A 24,608-nucleotide genomic window follows, 5' to 3' on the forward strand; every position below is an offset into this window, starting at 1 on the left:
ATTCTGATAGCTTTCCTATTGGATAAAACTGTTTTATTTCTTTGAGGTCCTTCAGAGAACAGTTATCATTCTTAGGGTATTTCTTCAGATGGAATCAAAATAATATTATATTTATTTGTCCTTCCTACAATTATTATATGTGATCAGTAGTATAAATATTGTCACCAAGGCAAGGCCTCAAACTCCAAATAATCCTTCTACCACAGTATACTTGCTTCCTCTTCTGTTCAATCAATGTCAGGTTGAAAGTGTGAGAAAAATCACAATGGTTCTAAAGAGTGTAATTCTCTGTAGAATAAGAGATGCATAGGAAAATTTCTGGTTCTTTGATTTAGGTCTTTGTTTATTGCTTCTTAGAAAAGTGATACTAATAGCTCATACCTATATAGTGTCACAAAGTTCAAATAACATTTTCTCTAAAACAATTCTGTAAGTCCCACTTTTAAAATGAAGAAACCAATGGTCAGAAAGTTTAAGTGCCTTGCCCAGTGTCTTAGGACTAACAAAGGTCAGATCTGGGATTCAATAGTAAGTTTTTCCTGTTCTTTTTATCACATCAGTACTCCAACCCTCTAAAGAGTTCTAAGTGATGTCACAAACAAGTTTTGTATTTTTTATTCCCTTATTAAACAAATGAGACATATTTTAATCTTTATGGATAACTCAGCTTAAAAAGAGAGTCTGAATAGTGACCCCCATTCAAATTTCCTCACTTGGGAGTTAAGTGAAGTACTGAGAAAATGAAATTGACCCCATAACCACCATGTTGCTGGTACTTTGTGATTATTACTGAGTTTTTGGAGAGCAACAAAAACAGGTGCAATTCATAGAATTTTGCAAAGACACCAAAGCTCTACTTGAAATTTATAGGCCTCAGAGTGGTGTCCTAACATTCAAAGGCTTTCATTTCAGAGAGGCTGAATATTTGTTCAGATCACAAAAAATGTTCAGAATGCTACTAGCAGTGCCAGGGCAACACTATCACCATTCTTTGAAAGTCATCAACAAAACCCAAATGTTTGCCTGGGAAGTATTTGGCATGGCACTATACCAGGCCCTGTAATGAGCTGTTCTATATTTGTTGGCATCTCAAGTCTATGCTAGTTTAACTTGCTGGATTGTGAGATGGTTTCATTCGTTTTCCTTTAGCCAGCCTGTCTCTAAATAATAGGTTGAGAGAGGCAATTTTTTTTTTCAAGTGAGTGAACCTACGAGTTTTGTAAGATGTAGAGACACTACACATTCATTCCCAATCTATCTCAGCGGGGTCAATTGCCCTTGAAATATCAAACAATGAATTTTGAACATTTGTATAGACTCAAGTAGTATTTTTACAAATAACTAAAATCTGCCTCTATAGGGCAATGGAATCTATCACTCTCCCCTGCTCTTTGGGCCATCTTAAATATGAGGGTAGATCAAATTAACAATATGGAAATTGACCTATGTTTTCCTGACTTCAATGATAACATTTTATTTCTTATACCATGTTGTCTTATGAAGAGCCATGCCTGGTAAAAAATTGGTAGTTAATCTAGTTGCACAATAGACAAAGTTTGTCACTGGACCCAAAGTGAAAACCAAACTTAAAGGAAAGGCTTTAAGAACCCATCTCCATACCACTGAGTCACTGCAGTAGGAGTTTACCAGTTCAACTTGCTGAATCAAAAAATCATTTTGTTCATTTAACCATTCATTGTTTTCCATTATAGATACCTGTTGTAGGTTAGTTGTTTTTCAGTAATGTCCAATTCTTTGTAACCCCATCTGAGGTTTTCTCAATAAAGATACTGGAGTGGTTTGCCATTTCCTTCTCCAGCTGATTTTACTGATAAGGAAACCGAGGCAGAGTTAAATGATTTGTCAAGAGTCACAGGAAGATGAGTCGCAGGAAGATGGCTCTAGGCCAGGTGTTCTGTGCACTACAGCCCCACCTAGCTGTCCCTATAGACACCTAATTTCATGATTAAACTGACATCCTAATTCAGGGAAATCAGTCAAAGATAGGAGAGTTATCTTCTATTTGCTTTGATTCTTACAAACACGAGAGGGATCTGTGGTACCCAAAGCATAGCAAGCTGGGTTTATCTGGAGGCAGAGTTCAGGACCTCTAACTTCTCGTTCTGCACTCATTTTATATGGAGATTCCCAAAGTGGTGGTAGATGTGGAGCCAGAGAAAAAAAGACAAGAATGAATTGAAAGTTGTATTCAAGAATGTACAAGATTCCTGTTAGGATGAGAATGATGGCTTGTTCCCAATATCTTATTTCAATGTGAATATTCCTCTTCCCCCCCCAATATCTCCACAGGGTAGATCATAATTGTATCTTCTCATGCTAATGTTTTCCCAAAAGTTTCACAGAATATCTAACCAATTTACTGAAGGCTCCACCTTCCCTTTCCTCTTCTCCTTCCTTCCTTCCTTCCTTCCTTCCTTCCTTCCTTCCTTCCTTCCTTCCTTCCTTCCTTCCTTCCTCCCTTCCCTTCCCTTCCTTCCTTCCTTCCCTTCCTTCCCTTCCTTCCTTCCCTTCCTCCCTGTCTCTTTCTGTCTCTCATCCTCTCTTCAATCAATTATAGATGTAAATATGGAAGGGATCTTGGAGTCTATATATCCAACCCCTCATTTTACTGAGGAAACTGAGGACCAGGAAGTCAGCATGACTAAATGGCTTGTCCAAGGTCACATATGTAGCCATATTAAGAGAGAACATTTGAATCCAAGTTCTCTGGCTCCAGGGTCAGGCTCTTTTCCATTGCCTTCTAATCATACTCATTCCACAGGTAACAGGGCAGCACTTAGCCTGTCTATCTGTTCTATCTCATTTTTCTTTCATGACTGATCTACCTCCTTTCTCAGTTATATATTTCCTAGCTTCTATCCTTTATTCCACTTCTTTTTACAAAGGACACCATTTGTCATATGCCACAACCTGCTTTTGCTTATCATGCATCTTTATTGCTCTGTGGATCTGAACATCCATCTGACCCTTTGTGGCTATAAGCAGTCAACATAAGAACATGGATGTTAAAAAAGATGACGTGTGTGTGTGTGTATTTTAGGGCGCAGCTTAGGGCTATTGGAAGTGCTCCATAAGAATGCCCCCTATAGTTTTAGTTATAACAAAAATGAACAATATGGAGTGACAGCTTAAGAGGATGATGGATTCAAATGAGGAATTTTTTTTTTTGGGGGGGGGGTGATAGGTAGTGCAATTGTACAGACCTGGAATCAGGAATTCCTGAATTTGAATTCGGCCTTAAACACTAGTTATGTGATCCTGGGTAATTTACTTAACCTCTGTGTACCTCAGTTTCTTCATTTGTAAATTGGAATAATAATAGGATATCTACCTTCTTAGGATAGTGAAGATAAAATGAGACAATATTTGTGAAGTGCTTAGCACAGTGTTTGTCATATAATAGATGCTTAATAAATGTCAGCTATAATTAGAATTATTATAATAATTGTTTTAAACAATGGGAACAACGTAGATATGTTTGCTGGAACTGTAAGTGTGAAGATTAGAGGTAGCAAGTGTATCTGATGAAAATATGGATAATGAATATATGCTTTTACTAATGATTTTTCTGCAATCAAAAAGTTGCCTGAAAATTGTGACACATACGAGATTCTACTTTCAACCTATCAGGCTTCCCTCCTTCATTTGCACATGTATCAATATCATAGAAAATTCTTTGATAGATGTAGCCACAGATATGACTTTGTTCAGTGAGGCATAAAATGAGAAGAGGTTTGCTCCTCATATTTGTGAAGGACTAAATGAGAAATGAAAATGAGGTTAAATAAGCAGGAGTATTTTATTTGGAAGTAAGGGTTTCCATGTGTCTTCCTTGAAAACAAACATAAGCCAATGAATCTATATCCGTCAGTGCTCTAAAACTCTACAATAGAATACAGGGGGAGGCTATGCTGAAACTTCCCTCTTTGGACATCAGCCAAAAAAGATAGATGGCAATCTCTTTGGGATGACTTAGATATTCATGTGCAAGGGGGTGGAGTAGATTATCACACAAGGTCAAGTTCAGTCCTTTGATTCAAAGAATGAAATAAAATTTGCCTAGAAGCTAGGGAACAACCTTGGATAGAGTCTCTAATCTCCTATTGATTTGTAACCAAGAACATTGGAAAGTTAGTAGCCAGACCGTAAATATTGTTCAAGGTAGCTAGCAGTAGGTTTGAAATCAAGAGGCTTAGGTTTGGATCTCAGCTTAGATATTTGCTAACTATACATATTCTGCCTCTGCAATCATTAGTTTCTTTGTGCTCTCAGTGGTTTACCTCTATGAACCTCAGTTTCTCTAAATGCAAAATAGGAATATCAATACTCACAATACTGTGAGCTACCTCACAGGATTATGGAAAAGATATTTTATCAACCATACTATATATAATCATGAACTGTTTTTATTATTCCAGTGCCCAATACTCTTCCCTTTAAGGGAATGAATTATAGAGTCTAGGAATTAGGGTCTTAAGGCCTCTAATCCAGCCCATCCCTCAGTAGAAATCCCCTTTACAAAATCCTTACCAAAATTCATGTGATAAAATGGATTGAATTTTGAGCCTGGAGTCAGGAAGAAGTGAATTCAAATCTAGCCTCAGATATTTCCTAGTGATCTGTGCAAGTCACTTAACTATGTCAGCCTCAGTTTCTTATCTGTAAAATGGGGATAATAATAATACTTATGTGCAAGGATTATTGTGAAGTAAATGAGATATTTTAAAAGAATCTTATAAATCTTAGTGTTACACAAAGCCAGTTGTAGACAGCTCAAACGGACTTCGAAGAATAAATTATTACATTTTCAACCCAAGCATTTTTTTTTTAACACTTTGAAAATAATCAAATACTACATATCATGGCTTAACTTACTGTTTTGGTGATTGTTCAGAGTTAATAAAGTAATGGAGTAAATGAAATAATGGAACTTGAACTTAAAATATGTCATGTGGACATTTTTTCCCCCCTTTGGAGAGTCAGTAGTTAAACATTTACTAGAATACCACTGGCTATTCTTATTATTAAGTGGTCATTAAGCCTTTGCTTGAAGACCTCCAGTGAAAAAGAATCTACGGCCTTTCTAGGAAACTCATTCCACTTTTGGCTAGCCATAACTGGTAGAAAGTGTTTAATTACACACCAATCAATCAGAAAACATTTAATAATTACCTATTGTGTGTCAGGCACTATGCTATGATCTGGGGATACAAAAAGAGGCAAAAGATAGTTGTTGATTTCAAGGACCTTACAATCAATTGGGAGAGATAACATGCAAACACATGTACATTATGCACATACATGTACATATATCCACTCATAAAGCAAGGATAAATAGGAATTTATTAAGAGAGGGAAGACATTGAAATTAAAACTTCTTGTAGAAGGTGGGATTTTAGTTGGAACTTAATGGAACCCAGGGAAATCAATAGTTAGAATGGAGAAGGGAAAGCTTTCCAGGGCTACAGGCCAGCCAGAAAAAAATGAAATCTTCATCTCTACCACTTCCATTGATTTCTCTTAGCTAAATCTTCTTTGAGAAAAGAAGGACCAAATTTAATCCCTCTGTTACAGCCTAATAAAAATTTGAAGATGACTTTCATGTCTCACATAAAGGTATTTGTATCTTATTACATAATATCTGATACATAGTAGTTATTTCTTAAGAGGTTATTGATCGTCTTCTCTTGCTTATTGATTGTCTAAGATAAACTCTATGGCAATCTCCAGTTTCCATTCTTTGTACCGGTATGTCATCTTTGGATATTCTCCAATTTGTCAATTTTTGTTTTTGTCTTTTAGTCAATTAACTGTATCTAACTCTTTGTGGTATCCCTATATCTGGGGATTTTCTTGGCAAAGATACTGGAGTGTTTTGCCAATTCCTTCCCCAGCTCATTTGAAAGGTGAGGTAACTAAGGTAAACAGGGTTAAGTGTCTTGTCCAGGGTCACCAAGCTAGTGTCTGAGGCTAAATTTGAACTCAGGTTCTCGACTCCAGACTTACACTTTACCTACTGTGTCACCTAGCTTTTCAATGTCCTTTGTGATATGCTAGACTTAAAAAGTTACTATAGATATAAGATCTAAATAAATTTTATGCAATAATAAAAATGGCAACAGCTTTGATGTGTATAATTTATGAACTCAGTGTTCCCCTGAAATGTTAGTCTATGATCTTATTGGTGTTATTTATTGATTGAACGGCTTTGTAACACTAAACCAATGTTTTGTGAGTTGGGGCTGCTTCCATCAAAACACCTATTCATAAAAATAAGTGGAAACAATTCCAATCTCTCTCAGACAGTAAAGATCAACTTCAGCGAAAACTTGGAGGCAGCATGGACTATAGAAAGAGTGATAATTTTGAAATCCTCATTATGTCTCTCAAACTGTTTATAACATCACACTTTTTTTGTGGGGAACTAATAATCTTGTCACTGCCACCAATTAATTAGCATACTGGTTCATGGACTAGGTCCAAGTTCTTAATGGAGAAGATAAAATACATAGGTTTACAAAGTAAACAAATTATTTTGAATAGTCTGTCTGTCTGTCTGTCTATCTATCTATCTATCTATCTACCTACCTACCTACCTATCTATCCATTTACCCCAAGTTAGAAACCAGTTAGTATGGCCAAACAATTTCCCCCCAAATCATGAAATATGGTGAGAGTGGCAAAGAAAGTAATATCCCTGGGACTTGACCTTCTGTACTTTATGATATTGGTGGAGGATGGGAAGCAAAGTGTATATACTTGAAGTATGATATACCTATAGTGAATTTCAAAAAGAGGTTACAATTAGAGCAAACAAGACAGAACTACATTCACTTCTTGGTACTGCTTCTGATTTTGTGCAGCTGCCTCATTATGCCTTTTCCTGGGTTTTCCTTCATTTGCCAGTTTGACTTTTCACCGACCTTCAGGCTAATTTCCCCAAAACTTCATAGGTGTAACAGCCTGGTGAGTTGGACATAATAAGTCCCCCGTTTAGCACAGTGGGGAAGTTGAAGCAGCTGGTATAAAGTGGTAGAAATGAGCAGGGATATTTTGCTAGATGAATGCACCAATATTTCAGTCCTGAACTGAGGCTCTATTCAGCTAGGATACTTAAATAGAAGAAGCAATGCTCAAATTTGCTGATGTTCAGATATGAGAAGAGAGAATTATTTTTACTGAATGATTATGCACAAGAAGGCCAAGAATGTTAGCACAGCAAGGAAGATAGGGCAGTTTAGCTGTAGGGAAAAATGAGGGAGAAGCTCTGAGTTAACTCTGAGGATAACTTTAGGTCTGCCTAATTATATGGGGAGAGAGGAATATGCATTTATTAAGTGCCCTTTTTGTGCCAGACAATATGCTAAGTACTTTACAAATAATATCTCTGAGCCTCAACAATTCTACCAGGTAGTTGCTATTATTCTCCCCATTTCATAGTTGAGGAAACTGAGCCAGATGGAGGTTAAGTGCTTTGTTCAGATGTCTGAGGCCACAATAAATCTTATGTCTTCCTGACTCCAGTCCCAGCACTTTATCCACTATATACTCTAGTTGCTCAGTTGGCCTGCCTGATTCATCATAGCATGGAGAAAATTCCCTGCCAACTTGTGTTGGACACAATCCCTTTAGATATTGCCAGTGGGGAGAGAGAGAAGAGAGTAGACATGATGCTGACATAGAAGTACAGCTTGGTCCCAGGGTTTGGATTTTCCTGAGAGTCTTTTCCCTTTGCTGCAGCAGTTGAGCTGTCCCTATGCTCTTTGTGCTCCCCAGGACTGTGCTGTGTTCCAACTGTGTCTGACTTGATGAGCTGTCCAAGGTCTGAGGCCAGAGAACACCTAAGGGACTGGAAGTATTGAGCATGTGTCACAAGGTCAACACTACCTTCTGAATCCTTTCCTCTTCATTAGAGCATAATGTCAGTAAGTCCAGGGAGAGGGTTTGTGGCAAAGTATGGTCGTACTGGTCTGGGGCATCAAGGCATTTCCCTTCTTTTGTTGTGTTCTTCTGGTCTACTAAACCCTTTCAGAAGTTGGTCCAAAGGATAAATTGTATGTAGAAAGCATTATTGTCTGCACCCAGACTTGTTATATAACCCCAGAGTTTGGGGTACAGACAAACCATAGAGATGGGAGCCTGTGTCTAAGCAGAGGCTTCAGTTGAATTGGAAACAGTCTTACCTCTGCTTCCCTTTTATGAGGAATGGGTCTAATTGTACAAAGTAGCATGATATTCCTATCCGTAAAGGATGCCCCAAATCACTTAACACTTTCCATAGAGAGTAGTAGATTGATATATCTCCATAGGTGGTCTCCATAGCTGTCTCTTACGTTCCTAATTCAGCTCAACCATGCTTTTCGTTGAGGCATTTGTGATGGTAACAATGCTGTTTGGCCTCATATCGTGGCATCTCCAGTATCGTTATGGCATTAGGTAGTTTTTGATTTGGGGGTGGTTTATCAACAGGGCGGGAACCTGGCGGATGCTATTAAAACTGCAGACTTACATAAAAATGACCCCTAGAAAATTCTTCTCAATCTGTAGACATTTCTTCGTAAGGCTTCTTGTTTTTTAAAACCTGTGAATCTAACAATCCTAACTTGCCTCTATCCTTTCCATCTAATTTCATCCTCTTCTTCACAATAATATTTTTTGCTGTTTTTGTCAGTTGTTTCACACTTAACTTTTCATGATCCCACTTGGAGTTTTCTTGGCAAAGCACTGGAGTGGATTTGTCATTTCTTTCTCTTGCTCATTTTACAGATGAGGAAACTGAGACAAAGAGTAACTTACTCAGGTTCAGACAGATACTAAGTATCTGAAGTCAGATTTGAACTTGTCTTCCTGACTCCAGGTTTGACACTTTATCCACTAGGATACTGAGCTGCCTAATGATAATCTAAAAATATTTTTGGACTAAACATGATTTTATCAAAATTGTGCCTGCTGTGTAATAAGCATGAAGTTATTATAAATATAGATGAATAACTTTCTATGAAAGTTATAGTCTTAGAGAAGTTGCTTTGAACACTCTGAGCATGTGATTTGTCCAATACCATACTAATAATTCTTGGCAGAAGTGAGATGTGGATCATGGTACTCCCAACTCTGTTGCTAGTTTTCTGTATATTACACTGAGTTTTGATCTAATTATGTCAGTGATATTCAAGAACACAACAATATATTTAATAACAAAGTAAGGGCTAACATTTGTGTGATGTTTTACATTGATAATGCTTTTTATATACCTATGAGGTAGGCAGTAAAACAGAACTCTAGTATGCTTATAATTTGTAATTTCATCTATGCAAGTATCACATCCAGTAATGCTAATAACAACTCTCCTTCTGCTAATCATTCTGTATGAATTTTGTCCTCCCATAAATTGACCATGGGAAACCTACTCAGTGGAATGGGGGTCCTTCACATATTTTTCCTATTGTGTGAATACAAACAGGGCATATAGGCTGTCCATGATTATCTTCTCCTGCCCTGCTCATATTATTTTTTCCTGATTATATGTTGTTCTGATATCTTCCTTTATATCATATCTCCCATATCATAGTAATGTGTTACAGCCTGTTCCTGCTCTCCATGTACTTCTTCATTGCCTGGAGTAATTCTCAACTTCAGATCTTCAGAGTGTATATTATATAACTTGCAGCAATATAATATCATGGGAAGAACATTAGGGTTAAAAAATAAAATTCTGTTTCAGGAAAAAGTTTGGGATCATTAGAAAAATGGTGCAGTTTTCCAAAAGTAATTCGCCCTGCTTTTTACACTGTCAACTTGCTGAATTTATTCAAGAAATATGTGTGTGTGCTTGTGTGTAGTTCCTAAAGTCTTAGTACAGTTTTAAACTTTAATAGCTTTAATCTCTCTCTCTCTCTCTAATCTCTGTCATCTCTGTCTCTGTCTGTCTGTCTGTCTCTCTCTCTCACACACACACACACATACACACTGGATTAAGTATCAAATGTGATAAAATTATAACTAAAACAAATACAATTGCAGAATTTTTCAGGGAATCTCATAACTTTTACATTTGCAAGCAACCAGTACACACACACCCACACCCACACCCACCCACACACCCACCCACCCACCCACAGGTATGTATGTATACCTATGAGCAAACATCATTTCTACATTTGATGGAACTAAAACTCAAAAGATGGAGTGACTTGCTGAAAGTTCTATGCTTAGTCAGTGGCAGAACTGGGACTTGATCCTATAACATGAGCATTTGAGAAGGGCACTGATAAGCTGGAGTCATTTCAACGAAGGAAATCAGGATGGTGAAGAAATTGTAGCTATTATAAATGATGATTCATGTGGGGAAAAGACCACTTAAAGGAGATTTGTGGAAGAAGTGTTCTGTTTGTCCCCAAAGGGCAAGGACCATGGGAGATGGGTGGGTAGGTGGGAATTTCAGGGAGGAAGATGATCACTTGCTGATGTCAATTCTTGTTTAGGTATATTCAAGTAGATTGAACAGCTTCTGAGATCCCTTCCAGATTGTGAATCTTTAAGAACTGCAGCACTGAAACTAGCAAAAGTGAAGTGGTTGGAGGTAGACAATTCAGATATTGTAAGCTGTATAGTTTTGTTTTTTGGAAACTCTTTAAGAGAGGTCATCCTCCCAATGACAAAAAGGAAGATTTACATGAACCTTTTCTCCTCAGTTGCCTCAAAGTTAAGAGAGTTTGAAAGTCTTATTTAGATCATCTCATTTCAATTTTTTGTAAAAGTCAGCATGAGCAGGGCTCTAGGTGATTTGGCAAGGCAAACAATATCTATTTTGTAGGTCCTTAATTCTTGCCAAGACAATATTGTATCTCCTTTTGATCAAATCTGAAACATGACTGAACAAATTTGACTTTTTCTTTTCACATAAAACATTTTGGATCAGTTATACTTTTCTCTGGAAAATAATCACACCTTTTTTCTCTCTTTACTTAATAGGTTTCCATAGATCCAATTATCATGCATAATAGGAAGCTAGGAGACAAAGAAAGCCCTTGCTTCTGGTTGGAACAGACTATGTATTGATTTTACTTAGGTTTAGTTGAATTTCAGCACTCTCAAATAAAGAAAAGTGGGTAGATATAAATAACTACAATTGTTGCTGATTTTCTTTATTTGTTCCATTTCAAACCATCCATTCCATAGTAGCACCCATCTGTCTAATCTCCCTCCCCACCTCCTCTCTCTCCTTTCTCTGTCTATCTCTCTATGTCTCTCTCTAACTATCTGTGTCTCTCTCTGTTCCCTCTCTCACTCTTCCCTCTTCCCCTACCCCCTCCCAGCTTTAAGAGTCTAACACTGCTACTTGCTATATTATGTGTCCATTGCTAGGCTAGTATTATGCATTGAACATTAGAATAAAACATCTTTAAGAAAGAAAAGTCAACTTTTTTCTTTGCTAAGCAACATTTTCACCCTCCCCCTCTAGGAGTGGAATGCTGAAACATTTCTTTCCCTCTCCTTTTCCTTCTCTTCCCATCTGCCTGTCATACCCACAGCCCCCACCATCTATACCCCATTACACATTCCCCATGGAAGTTGCAGAATTATCTTTCCTTTCAAATGAAGACTTGAATCTTTAGAAATCTCAGCTTTTCTCTTACCTCTCTATCTTAGTTGTAGTTTTCAATTTTTTTGGTGTGAATATCAGACATGATTTTTACCTGTATGAAAGCCTCTTCTGCTTTCTTGTACCTCACCCACTATAATTTAGAACTTGTATGTTGAGAGCTTAATTTTTATGTAATGCAATATAGTCAGTTTGTGACCCATACTGTTCCTGTCTGTCTGTCTCCCTCTTTTCCCATTTGCCTTGTGAATTTATCAGTTTGGGGAACTAATACAGAAACTATTTCCCTCAATGCAGATCAACAATTTATCTCTAATTTATGAGCTTTAAAAAGAATTTCAGAACACATTGCCCAGAGTGTTGAGAGGCTGTGACTTGCTAATATGTATCAGAAGCAGTATAGTCCTGGTCCTCCTGAGCCCAAAAACTGACCCTTTATTCACTATACCATATTGATTCTCTACAAACATACTGATTTTGAAAAAAATTATTTTTCTCACCCCTGTGTAGTTTGCCTTATTCTAATGGAGTTTATCAGAAAGGATCATGGGATCGTAGATATATTCTTAGAATATAATCCTAAAATTTCAGAAATTATCTAAGCAAATCCCTTTCATTTTATAAATAGGGAAATAGAAACCCAAGGAGAGTCCCAAATTCTTCCATTTAGACTGTAAAAAATTTCTACACTTGTCCCATAAAAGGCAGTGAAATAAAGTATCCTTTTAATATTTATAAGTAGAGGGAAAAAAGAAAGAGCGGCCCTGTCCCCCCTCCAAATTATGTCTGATGTGCTTTAATAATGGGAAATTACTTTGTTTGGGGAATAAGGTAAACTTTTGGTATATTAGCTATTTTACTTTGAAATTTGGCACAACTTTCAGTTGTTGCTTCCGCCCATGGACAAATCTATGGTGAAGTTAGCAATGGAATCCTAAATTCTAGACTCCCCAGTGTGAAGTTCTAAGCTCAGAGTCATATTATTTCTTTTTAATACTTTCTAACTTAGTTCCCAAAGTCTTTTTTTTTCTTGACTGAAGGGCCATGCCCTGTTAACAGTGCTTGGTGACAAGGTTGTCTTGCATTTGGATTCCATCTAAATCCATTGCTGTTAAGTTATTTTGTACCTCTTTTTATTGGAGGGATCTTTTAAATGGGCTATTGGTGAAAGGTGGCTTTTATGGAATCTGTGTGGGAGACATTAGATTATCTAAGAGTTGCATATGTACTTCTATTGTGAATTCCAAAAGAGGAAAAAAAAAGGAAAAGCAGGAAAATGACTCTAAACTACATTAGATAAATAATGTAAGCAGCCATCATAGAACAATCAGGAGTAATTGAAGACGGCAGAGCACTAAAAGAAAATGTCTAAGTCAAATGTGTAGATATATGGGGAAAATACAAAGTGCAATTATTTCTATCCTGGATCTCTCATACAGTTTTATTTCATAAGTACATTATCTTGTTTGACAAAAGATGTCAGCAAATAAAATGCTAAGTTTAGAGGCATAGAGAGGCAGAATGGTATAATGGCAAATGAGCCAGCTTCAGAACCAAGAAGATAGGAATCCCTCTTCTGACATACTGGACTATATGACATTGGGCAAGTCCCTTAAAACAATTCTCAAAGACGGCAAGTTACAGAGATTGTGCTGACCTGCAAGGGTAGAGAGAATTTTCTATACCAGTAAAAGTATGGAACCACTTCCTATTCCTTAGACTTTTTCAATGATCTTTAATCATGTCTGCCTTTTCATGACCCCATTTGGGGTTTTCTTGTTAGAGATACTGGAGGAGTTTGACTTTTTCTTCTCCAGATCATTTCTCACATGAGGAAATTGAGGCAAATAGGATTAAGTGACTTGCCCAAGGTCACACAGCTAGGAAGTGTCTGAGGATAGATTTGTACTGGGGAAGAGTCTTCCTGACTCCAGGCCCAGCATACTATCTACTGGGCCACCCAGCTGTTTCTTAGTAGTTTAAAACATTAAAAAATAATTTTTAGGGAATGGGGAGACTGGGAAGTGAGCAATAAAGGTAAGGATATGAATGTGGCTATAATTTTATTTTTAAGCAAAATATATTATTTGTGATATGAATCTATTACTATTAGAAAGATTTCCTTACTTAATGGGAAGGTATTTTATAATAATAGTAAATTATATTAACTTATCATCTTTCTGAAATTACAGAAATACGGCTAGGGATTTTTAACTTCAGATACGATGTCATTATCATTATCAACTGTAATAGGGTCTATATCTGTTTGTGCTTGTGTGGCTGAGTGAGGAATGGAAGGAGGAAAGCTGCTAATGGTCTTTTGAACCTTCTTTCTCTGCTATCTTCCAGGTCCTGACAGTTCTCCTTTGGCTGGTCATTATGCACATGAATATCCCACTAGATTGTCTGCATCAGCAAGAGAGTTTCGGAACTAGACTGCATCACTAATAATGGCACTGCTGGTGTCTGTGGGTCACAAGGGCCCTGGAGAACTAGCCATCCGATATGCTACGCTACATTTGAAGAGATAATATTGTTCCTGTTGAAGGTTATCCTGTTGCAAAGCAGCCCAAAGGAATTTTTTTTAAAAGTCCAATTCTAGTTTCCCTCTTGTGTTGGCCAGAGAGGAGACTTGTAAAGGAATGGGTACAACTCCTGATTCTCTTTGTTAATGTGAGATTGGTTGTGGGATATCAGGAAAATGATGTAAATAATCCAAAACACTTGGCTTTAAAATAAATATTAAGATGTATTGGCAATGCATTTCTAGTTTCTATTTAAGCTAATATCTTGAAATTTGCTAAATCTACACTAGTTTGTTCATGGAAAACATTTTTCCAATGGGCATGTTGTTGTTTGTCCTTCATTCTTGAAGAGGATCATGATATCAGGAAGGTGATTCCATGACATTCAAGTGAATGGTGAGGGAGGGCTGTGCAAGGCCACCTGTCTCACTTTCCTTTCCAGAGTCAACTGGAAATGGCTGATAACAACGATGGGATAAAATGAAAGACCTTGGCCTTTTTAAGCTAAGCTCTTCAACAGTTCTCAGTTTGACTGAGGCCACATCCATTCAGTGATAAAGGCTGGAGAGCAATTGAGGCAAAGAATCTCCTCTTTCACTTAGTCCAAAAAGATCTAAATAAACAAAGAAATGAATCTGGGAGGAGAAGACCCTCAGAGTTTTTGGCCAAAGTAGAAATAATTGCTATTTACATTCAATCTAAGTCAATCAGGACCCAAACAATGATCAGATGGGGCTTGGTGTAAGCCCTATTAGTGGGAATGAGAATCAGATTGATTTTGGTTTAAAGCTTGGTCCTTAAGAAGGAAATCTAGCCATTAAACCCCAAGATATCTTAGGAGGGTTCAGAAGTACAAAAGAAAAAAAGTTTTTAAAACCGTGTAGGTATGGATATGATACTCTTTTTAGAGAGAGAGAAGAAGGGAAGGAGGAAAAGGAGGGGGAGGGAAAAAGGAAGGAAAGAAAGAAAGAAATGGAAAACATGTGTTTCTTATAGACATACTAAGAAGGGGACAGAAGATGATTTGAGATTGTATTGTCTTTAATTTTTTTTAATCAGAACTTATTTCATTGGTATAGAGAACGTCCAGGCAGAAAACTACTACTAATGCAGTACCTCCCCTGAAATCCCTTAGGTAAAGGTATCGTTATAAGGATATTCACATAGGCTAAGGATACAGAGAATATCAACTCTCCTTGTTTTCCCTGGGAGGATATAATCTCTACTACATTGTTGTTTGGATTTCTTCCTAGAATGTCTTGTGTCTGAGAGCTTAAGACTTCAGTTAAGCAGGAATGATAGTTCTCTCTCTTTCAATGGGCGGCTCTTATGAAGGAGGCTACAATTTACTAACCATAAAGTCCAACTTTATCCATGGCAATGGCCCCAGTCTTTGGAATTCCCAATATCAAGATCATTACTTATTTCCTAAGCTTAACTGGTTTAAGGGACTGAGTTGACACAAGAAACAAATATTATCATTTTTTTCTTTTGCCTTAGTTAAGCAATTTCTTGACAAAGAGGGTATGGATGACCCCACCAAGAGGAAGATAAAGAAGTGCTGAACTACTGATAGCCGAGTCAAAACAAAATGAAGGGTTTTACAAAGGCTTGTACTAATTTAAAACCCAACAAGAATATCTGACTGCTCCAGGCATTCCAGTGACATTCCTTTCCCTTATTAGAAAGCTTCATCTTTGCTTACCTCCCTCTCTCAGAATACATCTCCTTCACCACTTGTTTGTGAAAACCTTATATATCTTTCAAAAACAAGTTCAAGTCACTTCTTTATGGTACCTTTCTTTGTAATTCAAGTCCTAACTGGTAGCCTTTTCTTCTCTTAGGGTAGCACTTATGACTACAACACACTTTAGTACCAATTATATGCTACTTTGTATTGTTTGCCATTTTCCGTGTGAATCCTGTTTCTCTTACTCAATTGTAAGCATGTGTTGTTTCAGTAGATTAGAAAAGACATTATTTTTTGTCCTCTGGATCTCCAAAGATTTTGACTACTAAAAAGAGGAATATACAGAAAAGTTTTTAAAGGATATATAGGGATAGAGTGGGAGACACCAAACAGAAAATGGCCTTCTTGTATAGGACAGTCCTGGATGAGGGAATCGGTTGGTATAGTGGGTAGAGTGTTGGATTTGGCACAAGAGGGCCTGAATTTGAAACCTGACTGAGATACTTGTGCGACTTGTGACTCTTAACCTTTGCTTGACTCATCTGTAAAATATAGATGAATTACTGTGAAGACTAAATGAGATAATATATCTCAAGCACTCCACAAGCCTTGAAGTGTTTTGTAAACTTTATAATGTTTCATGCATGATAGTTATCATTATTGTAATTATTATTATTACCAATGTAGGTTGGTACTTTTTATACCATGCCATTGATTGATTTAGAAGGTTTTCTAGCCAAGGGTATCAAACTAAAATGGAAATTGATTCCTGTAGGCTGTATATTGACTTAGAAAACCATAAATTAAGATTATCTATGTTGTATCATATTTTTATTTATTTTGACAAACATTTCCCAATTACATTTATATCAGGTTGGACCTATTCAGCATTGTTGCTGGCAGGCAGCCCTTGGGCTATGAGTTTGCCACTTGTGGAGAACTGAAAGTTTAAGACTCTCCTAACAACTAGACAGTGTGGGATAGAGGCAGAACTATCTCTAAATTGTCCAGAGACTATCTCAGTCTAAAGGATTAATAGTCAAAGTTACTGAAATGTAGAAATCATGTTATTGCCGGTGGCAGAAAATATGAAGGAAGCATATTTGTGATTTGTCAACAACCTCATTCAAACTTGGAAAAAAAAAGCAGGAAAGTGGTTTTCACTTTTTTTTTTTTTTAAGGAAAAAAACATATTTCTCTTTTGAGGACTCTCGTAAGGACAATCATATTATCACCATTAAATATTTCTGTGTATATGAGAGACACAAATATGATAGCAACAACAAAGATGCTTGTTAATACAGAAAAAAAATGTAAAATCAGAGTCCACTAATTCAATTATTATAATAAAGTCAGTGTCTTGTTTCAACTTTTGGTTATGCTATATAACTCTATATACTGTAGGTGCTTAATAAATGTTTACTGAAGAAATAAATGGTTCTCTCACTAGGCTGAAGCTTCCCTTTGAATTTGCATTGAAGAAAAGTTCCCTAAGCAAAAGGATTTAATACACCAGATCACAAAGTAAAATGCTAACTCATTTAAGTGACCATGGTTATCTAGCATTTTAGAAGCATCCCTTTACATAAAAATAATTGAATTGTTAATTGCAAATCATCCTTATCTACTTATTAAAGAAGGTACTGAAGCATTTCTGCTAGGACAACCAAGGTTAAAGTACTTCTAGTTGTTATCATGATATCACAGATCTGGAACTTAAGGGGACTTCAGAGACCTTCAATTCACCTCATCCAATTTTGAAGTTTTAGAGATTAGAAAATTGAGATCCAAAGAGGTCACGAAGTCTAGGGGACAGAGCCCTGGATCTAGAACTCAGGAAAATCAAATTCTGGACAAGTCATTTCTATATCTGTGCAACTCAGTTTCCTCATGTGTAAAATGATAGAGATGGACTGAATGACCTCTAAGGTTCCTTCTAGATAGGTAGTGCAGTGGATAGATCATTGGATTTGGAGTCAGGATGACTTGATTTCAAATGATTTACTAGCTTGCTAGCTAGGTAACTCTGGAAAAATCAATTAAATCTCTGCCTTGGTTTCCTCATCTGTAGAATGGTGTAATAATAGCACCTACCTCCCAGGGTTTTAGCAGAGATAGAATGAGGCAATCCAGCATATCCCCAAACTCTTAGTATAGCTTATGTCAGTAGCTTAAGAATTTTGGGATACCATGTATTTGTAAAGCATTCTAACAAACCATACAGTATTATATGTCTGTGACCCTCTTTTATTTGTAGTTTGTTGCAAAGTTGCTAGAGTAGTTTGCCCTTTCCTTCTCCAGCTCATTTTATAGATGAGGAAACTGAGGCAAATAGGATAAAATTATTTGCCCAGGGTCACACAACTAGTAAGTGTCTGATGCTAGGTTAGAACTCAGGGAGATGAATCTTCCTGACTTTAGGCTTGGTGCTCTATCCATCATGGTGCCACCTAGCTGTCCTTCACAATAACAAAACAACTTGCCCAATTATATCCAAATGACCAATTCCGTAAGCAAAAGGGAACCCAAGTCCTTTGACTCCCAAGTCTATTACAGCAATGTACCTCCTGGCATTCATTTGAAAAGAAAACAAAGCCGCATGAAAGACAAAATACTGCAATTCAGAATTTTAAAATAACAGACTAGCTCTGTAATTAGTCCAAGCTAATGATATTTTATTGTATTCTATTTTTAACACAACCTACCTACATACACTATGCAGCTTTTATCTGATATTTATACGCTATTACGGTATCAACTCAGAGTTCATCAAATGTAAATTGTGACTAAAAATTAAAGTGCTTAAAGTGACTGTTTCAATTGATGATATTGCTGGGAGCAAGTAAGTAATCATTGGGAATATGCTCTTTTGTCGTCACTACTTTATATTAGTAATGGATACTTTTGGTGGTTGGATTTTGTTCTAGAAGAAGACCATGATTTTTAAGGAGGTGACATCATGACTTGCAATATACTTGGATTTAAGTGTGGGGGGTGGGTGGGTGGGGTTGCAAAGTCATCGGCCTCACCTTCTGCTCCAGAGCCATCTGGGTCTGGGGGTAAGGTATAGATCAAGATGGCTAGAGATGGCCCTGAATTCATTGGGAGACTTTACCTTTTTAAGCTAAGGTTATAAAAAGGTCTCAGTTTGACTGAGGCAGTTTCCAATCTGTAAGAAATGAGGCAGAGGATGAGCACTTTTATCTATCCCTCCACCAAAAAAAAAAAAAAAAAAAAAATCAATCTGGGAGGGGACCAGCCTTAGGGTTTCTGGGCAAAACAGAACAGATTGCTGTTTACATTATTCTGAGCCAATCAGGGCCCAAACAATGACCAAGTGAGGCTTGGTCTGGGACCCATGAAGCATTCTGTTATGCAGAGAAGGTATATTTGCCCAGATCTATAAGGTGAATGGAAGAGATTTATAGAATTAGCTTGTATACTTAAACTCCTTAGTGAACTCACACAGGGCTATTTCTAGGGGGGAAAGAGGGATGGACTTCTCAAAGGAAGGGTTGTGCTGGTAAATGTTTAACAATTGGCTCATGAAAACATTGTTCAAAGGATACCCTTTTATGCTTGATATCCACTATTAACATTATCTCTGTCATAGATAATCAACAAAACAAGAAAGCCCAGATTTGTTTGTTGATTCCAGAGGGGTAAATGGTCACACTGAAAATTTTGTAATTGACTTTTACCATTTGGTAAGAGCTGGCTCAAGCATACTTCTGGCTCTGCAACAAAGCAAATCACACTGTTTTTCTCTCCAAAGCTTCCCCCTCCAACCACTTGCTCATGGAAACATTCTTTTATGTAGGTGAAATCTGGCTAAAAATATTAATTTCTTTCAGAAAGGAAAGGGAATAAGCATTATATAGGACCTAACATGCGCCATTCACTGTGTTATGTACTTTACAAATATTATCTTGTTTGTTCCTCATAATAACCCTGGAAGGTTGGCGTTATTATTATTATTTCTATTTAAAAGATGAGAAAACTTGGGCAAATGGAGATTAAGTGACTTGTCCAAAATCGCTCAGTCAGTAATCATCAAAGGCCACATTTGAATTGTCAGATCTTCTTGACTCCTTGCTAGGTGGTCCAGTATATAGGGCTTGAAGAAATATGAAAATATTTGTAAAAGCAAAGTGGATGTATTCTTCATTTTGATTTATTGGGGAAGGGGGTGAATAAGGGCATCACAGGGGGTAATTTTGAGCTTTATAGCTCCTATCAGATGTCATCCTATCATCTAATTCTCCTCATTTTGCAGGTGGCCAAATTGTGGCTCTGAAAAATTAGATGATTTGTCTAGGGTCACAGAGAAAACATGTAGAATTAGGATTCGAGTCCATTATCTTTGATGTCAAGTATAATACTTTGTACACTGTACCATATCATTTTGGGTAAATACACACACATTTATAATATACACACAATATACATATACACACACATATATATAATATACATATAATATATGTATCTCTGTGTATATATATAAGCACATATAAATATAATTAAACAATTTTTTATTTATACATGTACAATTATGCTTCAGGGTCTTTTTTGTTGTTATAATTAATTGGAAATTTTGTCTTTTTCTGGCAGTCAATAAACATTTGATAAGTACCTAATATATGCCAGACACTGCACTAAATACTATGAAAGTTAAGAAAGGTAAAAACCAGTCTAGGTTCTTAAGAAACTCATAGTCTAAATGAACCAGCCAACTGCATACCCAAAGCTCCCAGTTGTCAGCAACATGAAACTTAGACATTGCTCCTGAAATCAATGCCCTTAGGTATAATTCTAGTCCCTAAACGTGCTGCCCTGTTCTGGCTCCCAGTCTAGAGAGTAACTGAAATCTACCAAAGGTAGAAGGAGCTGCTCAGAGAGAGTATACAAGGAGATAGCCAATGGGATGGGAAACATGTTTCAGAACATGTCCTTTATAGCCAAACCTAGAGCTATCTCCAGGTTGGCAAATCATCCAAGCTACAAATGCCATATTCTCCCTTGTCTTCTACTCCTGGATAGAGGGCAGTAGTGTCCAGAGCCCCAGAGTCCTTAGCTTTAGGCTTCTACTAAGTCTCATCTGACTATTCCTTCTGCTTGGTCTACTGAGTTTTTCTGGCACCTGTGGAATTCTGCCAGTTTCCCAAAATACGTCAGTCTTCTTTGATCCTACTTTATTTTTTTTAATGCTCTGATTATGATAGCCTTTGGAAAAATGCAGATGGATTGGTCCTTGCTGCTTTGTTCCACCCAGGAAGTCCTATTTTATTCTCCTGATATTGAGATTTCAGTTAAAAAAGGGTTGGGGGGGGGGGGGAGGCTGGAGCACGGAGAGAAATATATCTCTGGATCTCTTGGTTTTGGATCTGCTCCTGCATCCAGATCCATTCAGTTGGACTAATGGACTCAGCAAATTCCCCATTCCTATAGTAAATCTCAACTCTGGTATGAACCCCTCCCCGTTAAAAACAATTAAAATAACTCCATCCTTATAGCCTCCTCTAAATCTTCTTCACATGAAGACCTAATTGAATTCTCAGAGAATAGGCTATTCCTAGCTATTTTCCAATTTCTCAAATCCTTTATTGGGTTGTTGATTGTTATAGGATTGGAAGAACACAGGATTTAAGGGTAGGAGGTCTTCTGGTCTGATCCCTTCACATTTAATGGATGAGGAACTGGATCCAAGAAAAAAGATGATAAGTGGGGTAAAGATAGATTAGAAGAGCCCCAAGAGGTCATTCAACTTAATCCCCTGAATTTTACAGAAAAAGAAACTAAGATCCAGAGATATTAGTGACTTGTCCTTAATCGCTCAAGTAGTTTGTAGCAGAACTAAGATTCAAACCCAGATCCTAGAGAATTAATCTAGAATTGATATTTCAGTCCTATCCTTTCATATCTATTCTTCATTCTGTTACCATTCTGGAGTTTGAAGAAGGGAAAGGAAAAAAGAAGCAAAAGAACAGAGTTTTAAGTTATTTCTTAGTTTGGAAATCTTTTTTTAGCTTGTTACAACACTATATTCTCTAGCAGTTTTGCTTATTATATGCTTATTACATAATAATTTTTTTTTTAAATCCCATGCACATTGTGTATATAAAGGTTTTTACCATAATGTCTTCTTGTTGCCACTGTCAACAATGGAGCCAGCATGGTTTTGGCTGCTGGAAATTATTGGAAAAATTTGGACCATAAGTCACAGTGAAACATTCATCTTCTTAAGCATCCCTGTACCACAATACACTTCATTTTAATATTGTTGACTGACGCAGTATCAGCTTTACATGTTTTCCATGTTATTGGACTGTTTTCTAATTGACCAGGTAGATCACATATATAGGCATTATATTTAACAACTGCCAAAGGCAAAAAAAAACCCCTAATCTTCCCAGTGCAAGCCTTCCCCACTGTTGTTTCATGGTCAAACCAGGACTGATTAGCCACGATATAACTAAAAATCCCACTTCCTCCCCATCCCATGACAGCAGGCTCATTCTTCACTGTTTCTGGCTGGAAAAAGTATCCATCTGTTCAGTGATATTAAAATGCAAAGAGATGTTCATATGGTTTGGAATGTTTTATCCCCATCCTTTAAATGCTCAACAATATGTTAGAAACACGAAGGCAATATGATATATGCCAAATGATGCCAGAGGCTTCGATCATGTGGGCACACACATACTGAGGGAAGAAAAGCTATTCTATTATCGGCAACTCCTTTTCCCCACTGCCTCTAACTCCTATGGGTCCCCTAGCCTTCTATCACATCCAAGCTCAAAAAAATATGGCTTGGATCCCCTTTTCTGATACCAGATCTGGGCTGCCTAGTCAACACAAACTTGGTAGCTTTCCAGTATCAAATGCCTAAGATCAATGTTGGGACTTGCTTTTGCCAGTTGGACTCTTCCATGTTTTAACACTTTTGCTAGCTGATGCTCTCCCTTTTTGAATCAATTGCATTATTTTTTTTAGGAGGGGAGGAGGAGAAAGAAAAAAGCCTGAGCAAAGAGGGGAAAGAGAACTTCCCAAAAGTTTTTTTTTTCTTTTTTCTTTTCTTTTCTTTTTTTTTTGTATTTGTCCTCAATTCCCAAGCCTGGTGTTGGCAGTTACACCCATGTTATTCTGAATTCACCTTGCAACAAGCATCCCTAATCCGGTGATTGGGACTGACTGGTAGATTTGGAAGCTTTATTGTTCTCCAAATTGGTTTTTACTATGTTTTGCCCTTCATGGTTTCCAGAATACTCAGTGAAGATGAAAGGCTAGCTGGCAAATGGACAGAGAGGAACTCTTCCCTGATTTTCTCAAGGGAGCAGATCCTCTCCTTCCTCCCACTATCCTAGTAATTTAGAGACTCTGTGAGAATTAAAATTAATTTTTCCTTTCAAGAAGTCTGAAGAGGAATGTGGGGATGGGAATAGGGGCCCTGTGCTGTCTCTTTCTGTAGGAAGAAGGGAAACTGCTTACTTAAATTGTCTTCATCTTCCATATTTGTGGCACCAGGGCTTAGGTACTTGAAGGGAGCGATGAAGGTTGACAATATGCTTACTTTTTCTGGAAAGAAAAAAAAAAGAAAAGGGAATGCACTTTTGACACCAGTGTTTCAGAAAAGCAGAATTCATTCATATGTCCTTATTACTGATTCTTAGGACAAGAAAGGTTGAAAGGTCACTTTGGTTTCAGCTGCTTAATTCTGCCTCAGCCTTTTATTGAATTTCTAGCTTCATTTTATCAAGTTCGTCACTCCATTCAATTTTGTAGTTAATGATTTCTATCTTTCTTCTTTCCCTCCTTTTGGCATTTTCCTTCCTCCTGCTTCCTGCTCCTTAGAAATTTAAGTAATGGGCCCTAGGGTGGCAATTTTTCCTCGGCTTTCAAGATATTGCTCAGGGGCATACTTTCCTATTTATTTTATTATATCCCTTTACAAAGAAAACATCATTTACAAAAGTCAGCCTTAGACCACCACTCCTTTTTTTTTTTTTTTTAATCTTAAATAGAGTTTACTATTGAGATGGAGGGAGAAAAAGAAGGATGGAATTCTCCAAAGACTGTACAATGAAGTAGAAGACCCTAGGTCTAAGTTTCAGGAAGTTATAGGAAATATTGCCATATTAGCACAGCTCATGTGAAATAAAGAAGCATTGTTATATATTGGTCAATAGCCCCTTCCTTGTTCCTGAAGAATTCATTCCATCCAATGAATTTAAAAAATCAACAGGTTACGGGGAAGGACGCTCATTTTTTTCAGTTATATAACCCAGCTTCGGCTTTTGTACTGTGCCACACCTTGCTCAACTGTCTGGATAGTGTGCTAGCCTGGTTCTCACAAGAAACAAATAAAAGCTTTCTGTTTGTAGCTGGAGATGCCTCAGAGAAGTCAATTTGGGTAAGGGGAAGGGAGTTCTAGTCTTAGACTCCATTCTACACAGGAAGAAGAAAAAAATACTTGCTAAAGAGAGTCAAAAGGAATGTTGTGATTTTTCCAGCTTCCCACTCACCGAACTGAACCAGGATAGTTTTGTTAACTGGTTTTTAAAATACATTTTATTTTATTTTTGTTTTTGCTTTTTTTGCTGAGGCAATTGGGGTTAAGTGACTTGCCCAGGGTCACACAGCCAGGAAGTGTTAAGTGTCTAAGTTCAGATTTTGAACTCAGGTCCTTCTGACTTCAGGGTTGGTATTCTATCCACCTATTTACTATCTAGCTGCCTCTATAAAATACATTTTAAGGGTTATTTGTTTT

At 37.1% G+C, this 24,608-nt stretch overlaps 1 protein-coding gene across 1 annotated transcript in view; it reads right to left on the reverse strand.

Annotated features, from left to right (window-relative positions):
* Positions 1 to 24,104, reverse strand: part of ADARB2 (adenosine deaminase RNA specific B2 (inactive)) — a 210,587-nt gene extending 186,483 nt beyond the window's left edge. The window contains exons 1-2 of the mRNA XM_031940240.1: positions 24,089 to 24,104; positions 23,330 to 23,416 (exon numbers count right to left, since the gene is read on the reverse strand). Coding sequence (XP_031796100.1) covers positions 23,330 to 23,416; positions 24,089 to 24,104 — 103 coding nt within the window. The remainder of the gene's footprint in view (positions 1 to 23,329; positions 23,417 to 24,088) is intronic.
* Between the last annotated feature and the right edge of the window lie 504 nt (positions 24,105 to 24,608).

This window comes from Sarcophilus harrisii, chromosome 5 (genome assembly GCF_902635505.1).
Source record: "Sarcophilus harrisii chromosome 5, mSarHar1.11, whole genome shotgun sequence".
Classification (NCBI taxonomy): Eukaryota; Metazoa; Chordata; class Mammalia; order Dasyuromorphia; family Dasyuridae; genus Sarcophilus; species Sarcophilus harrisii.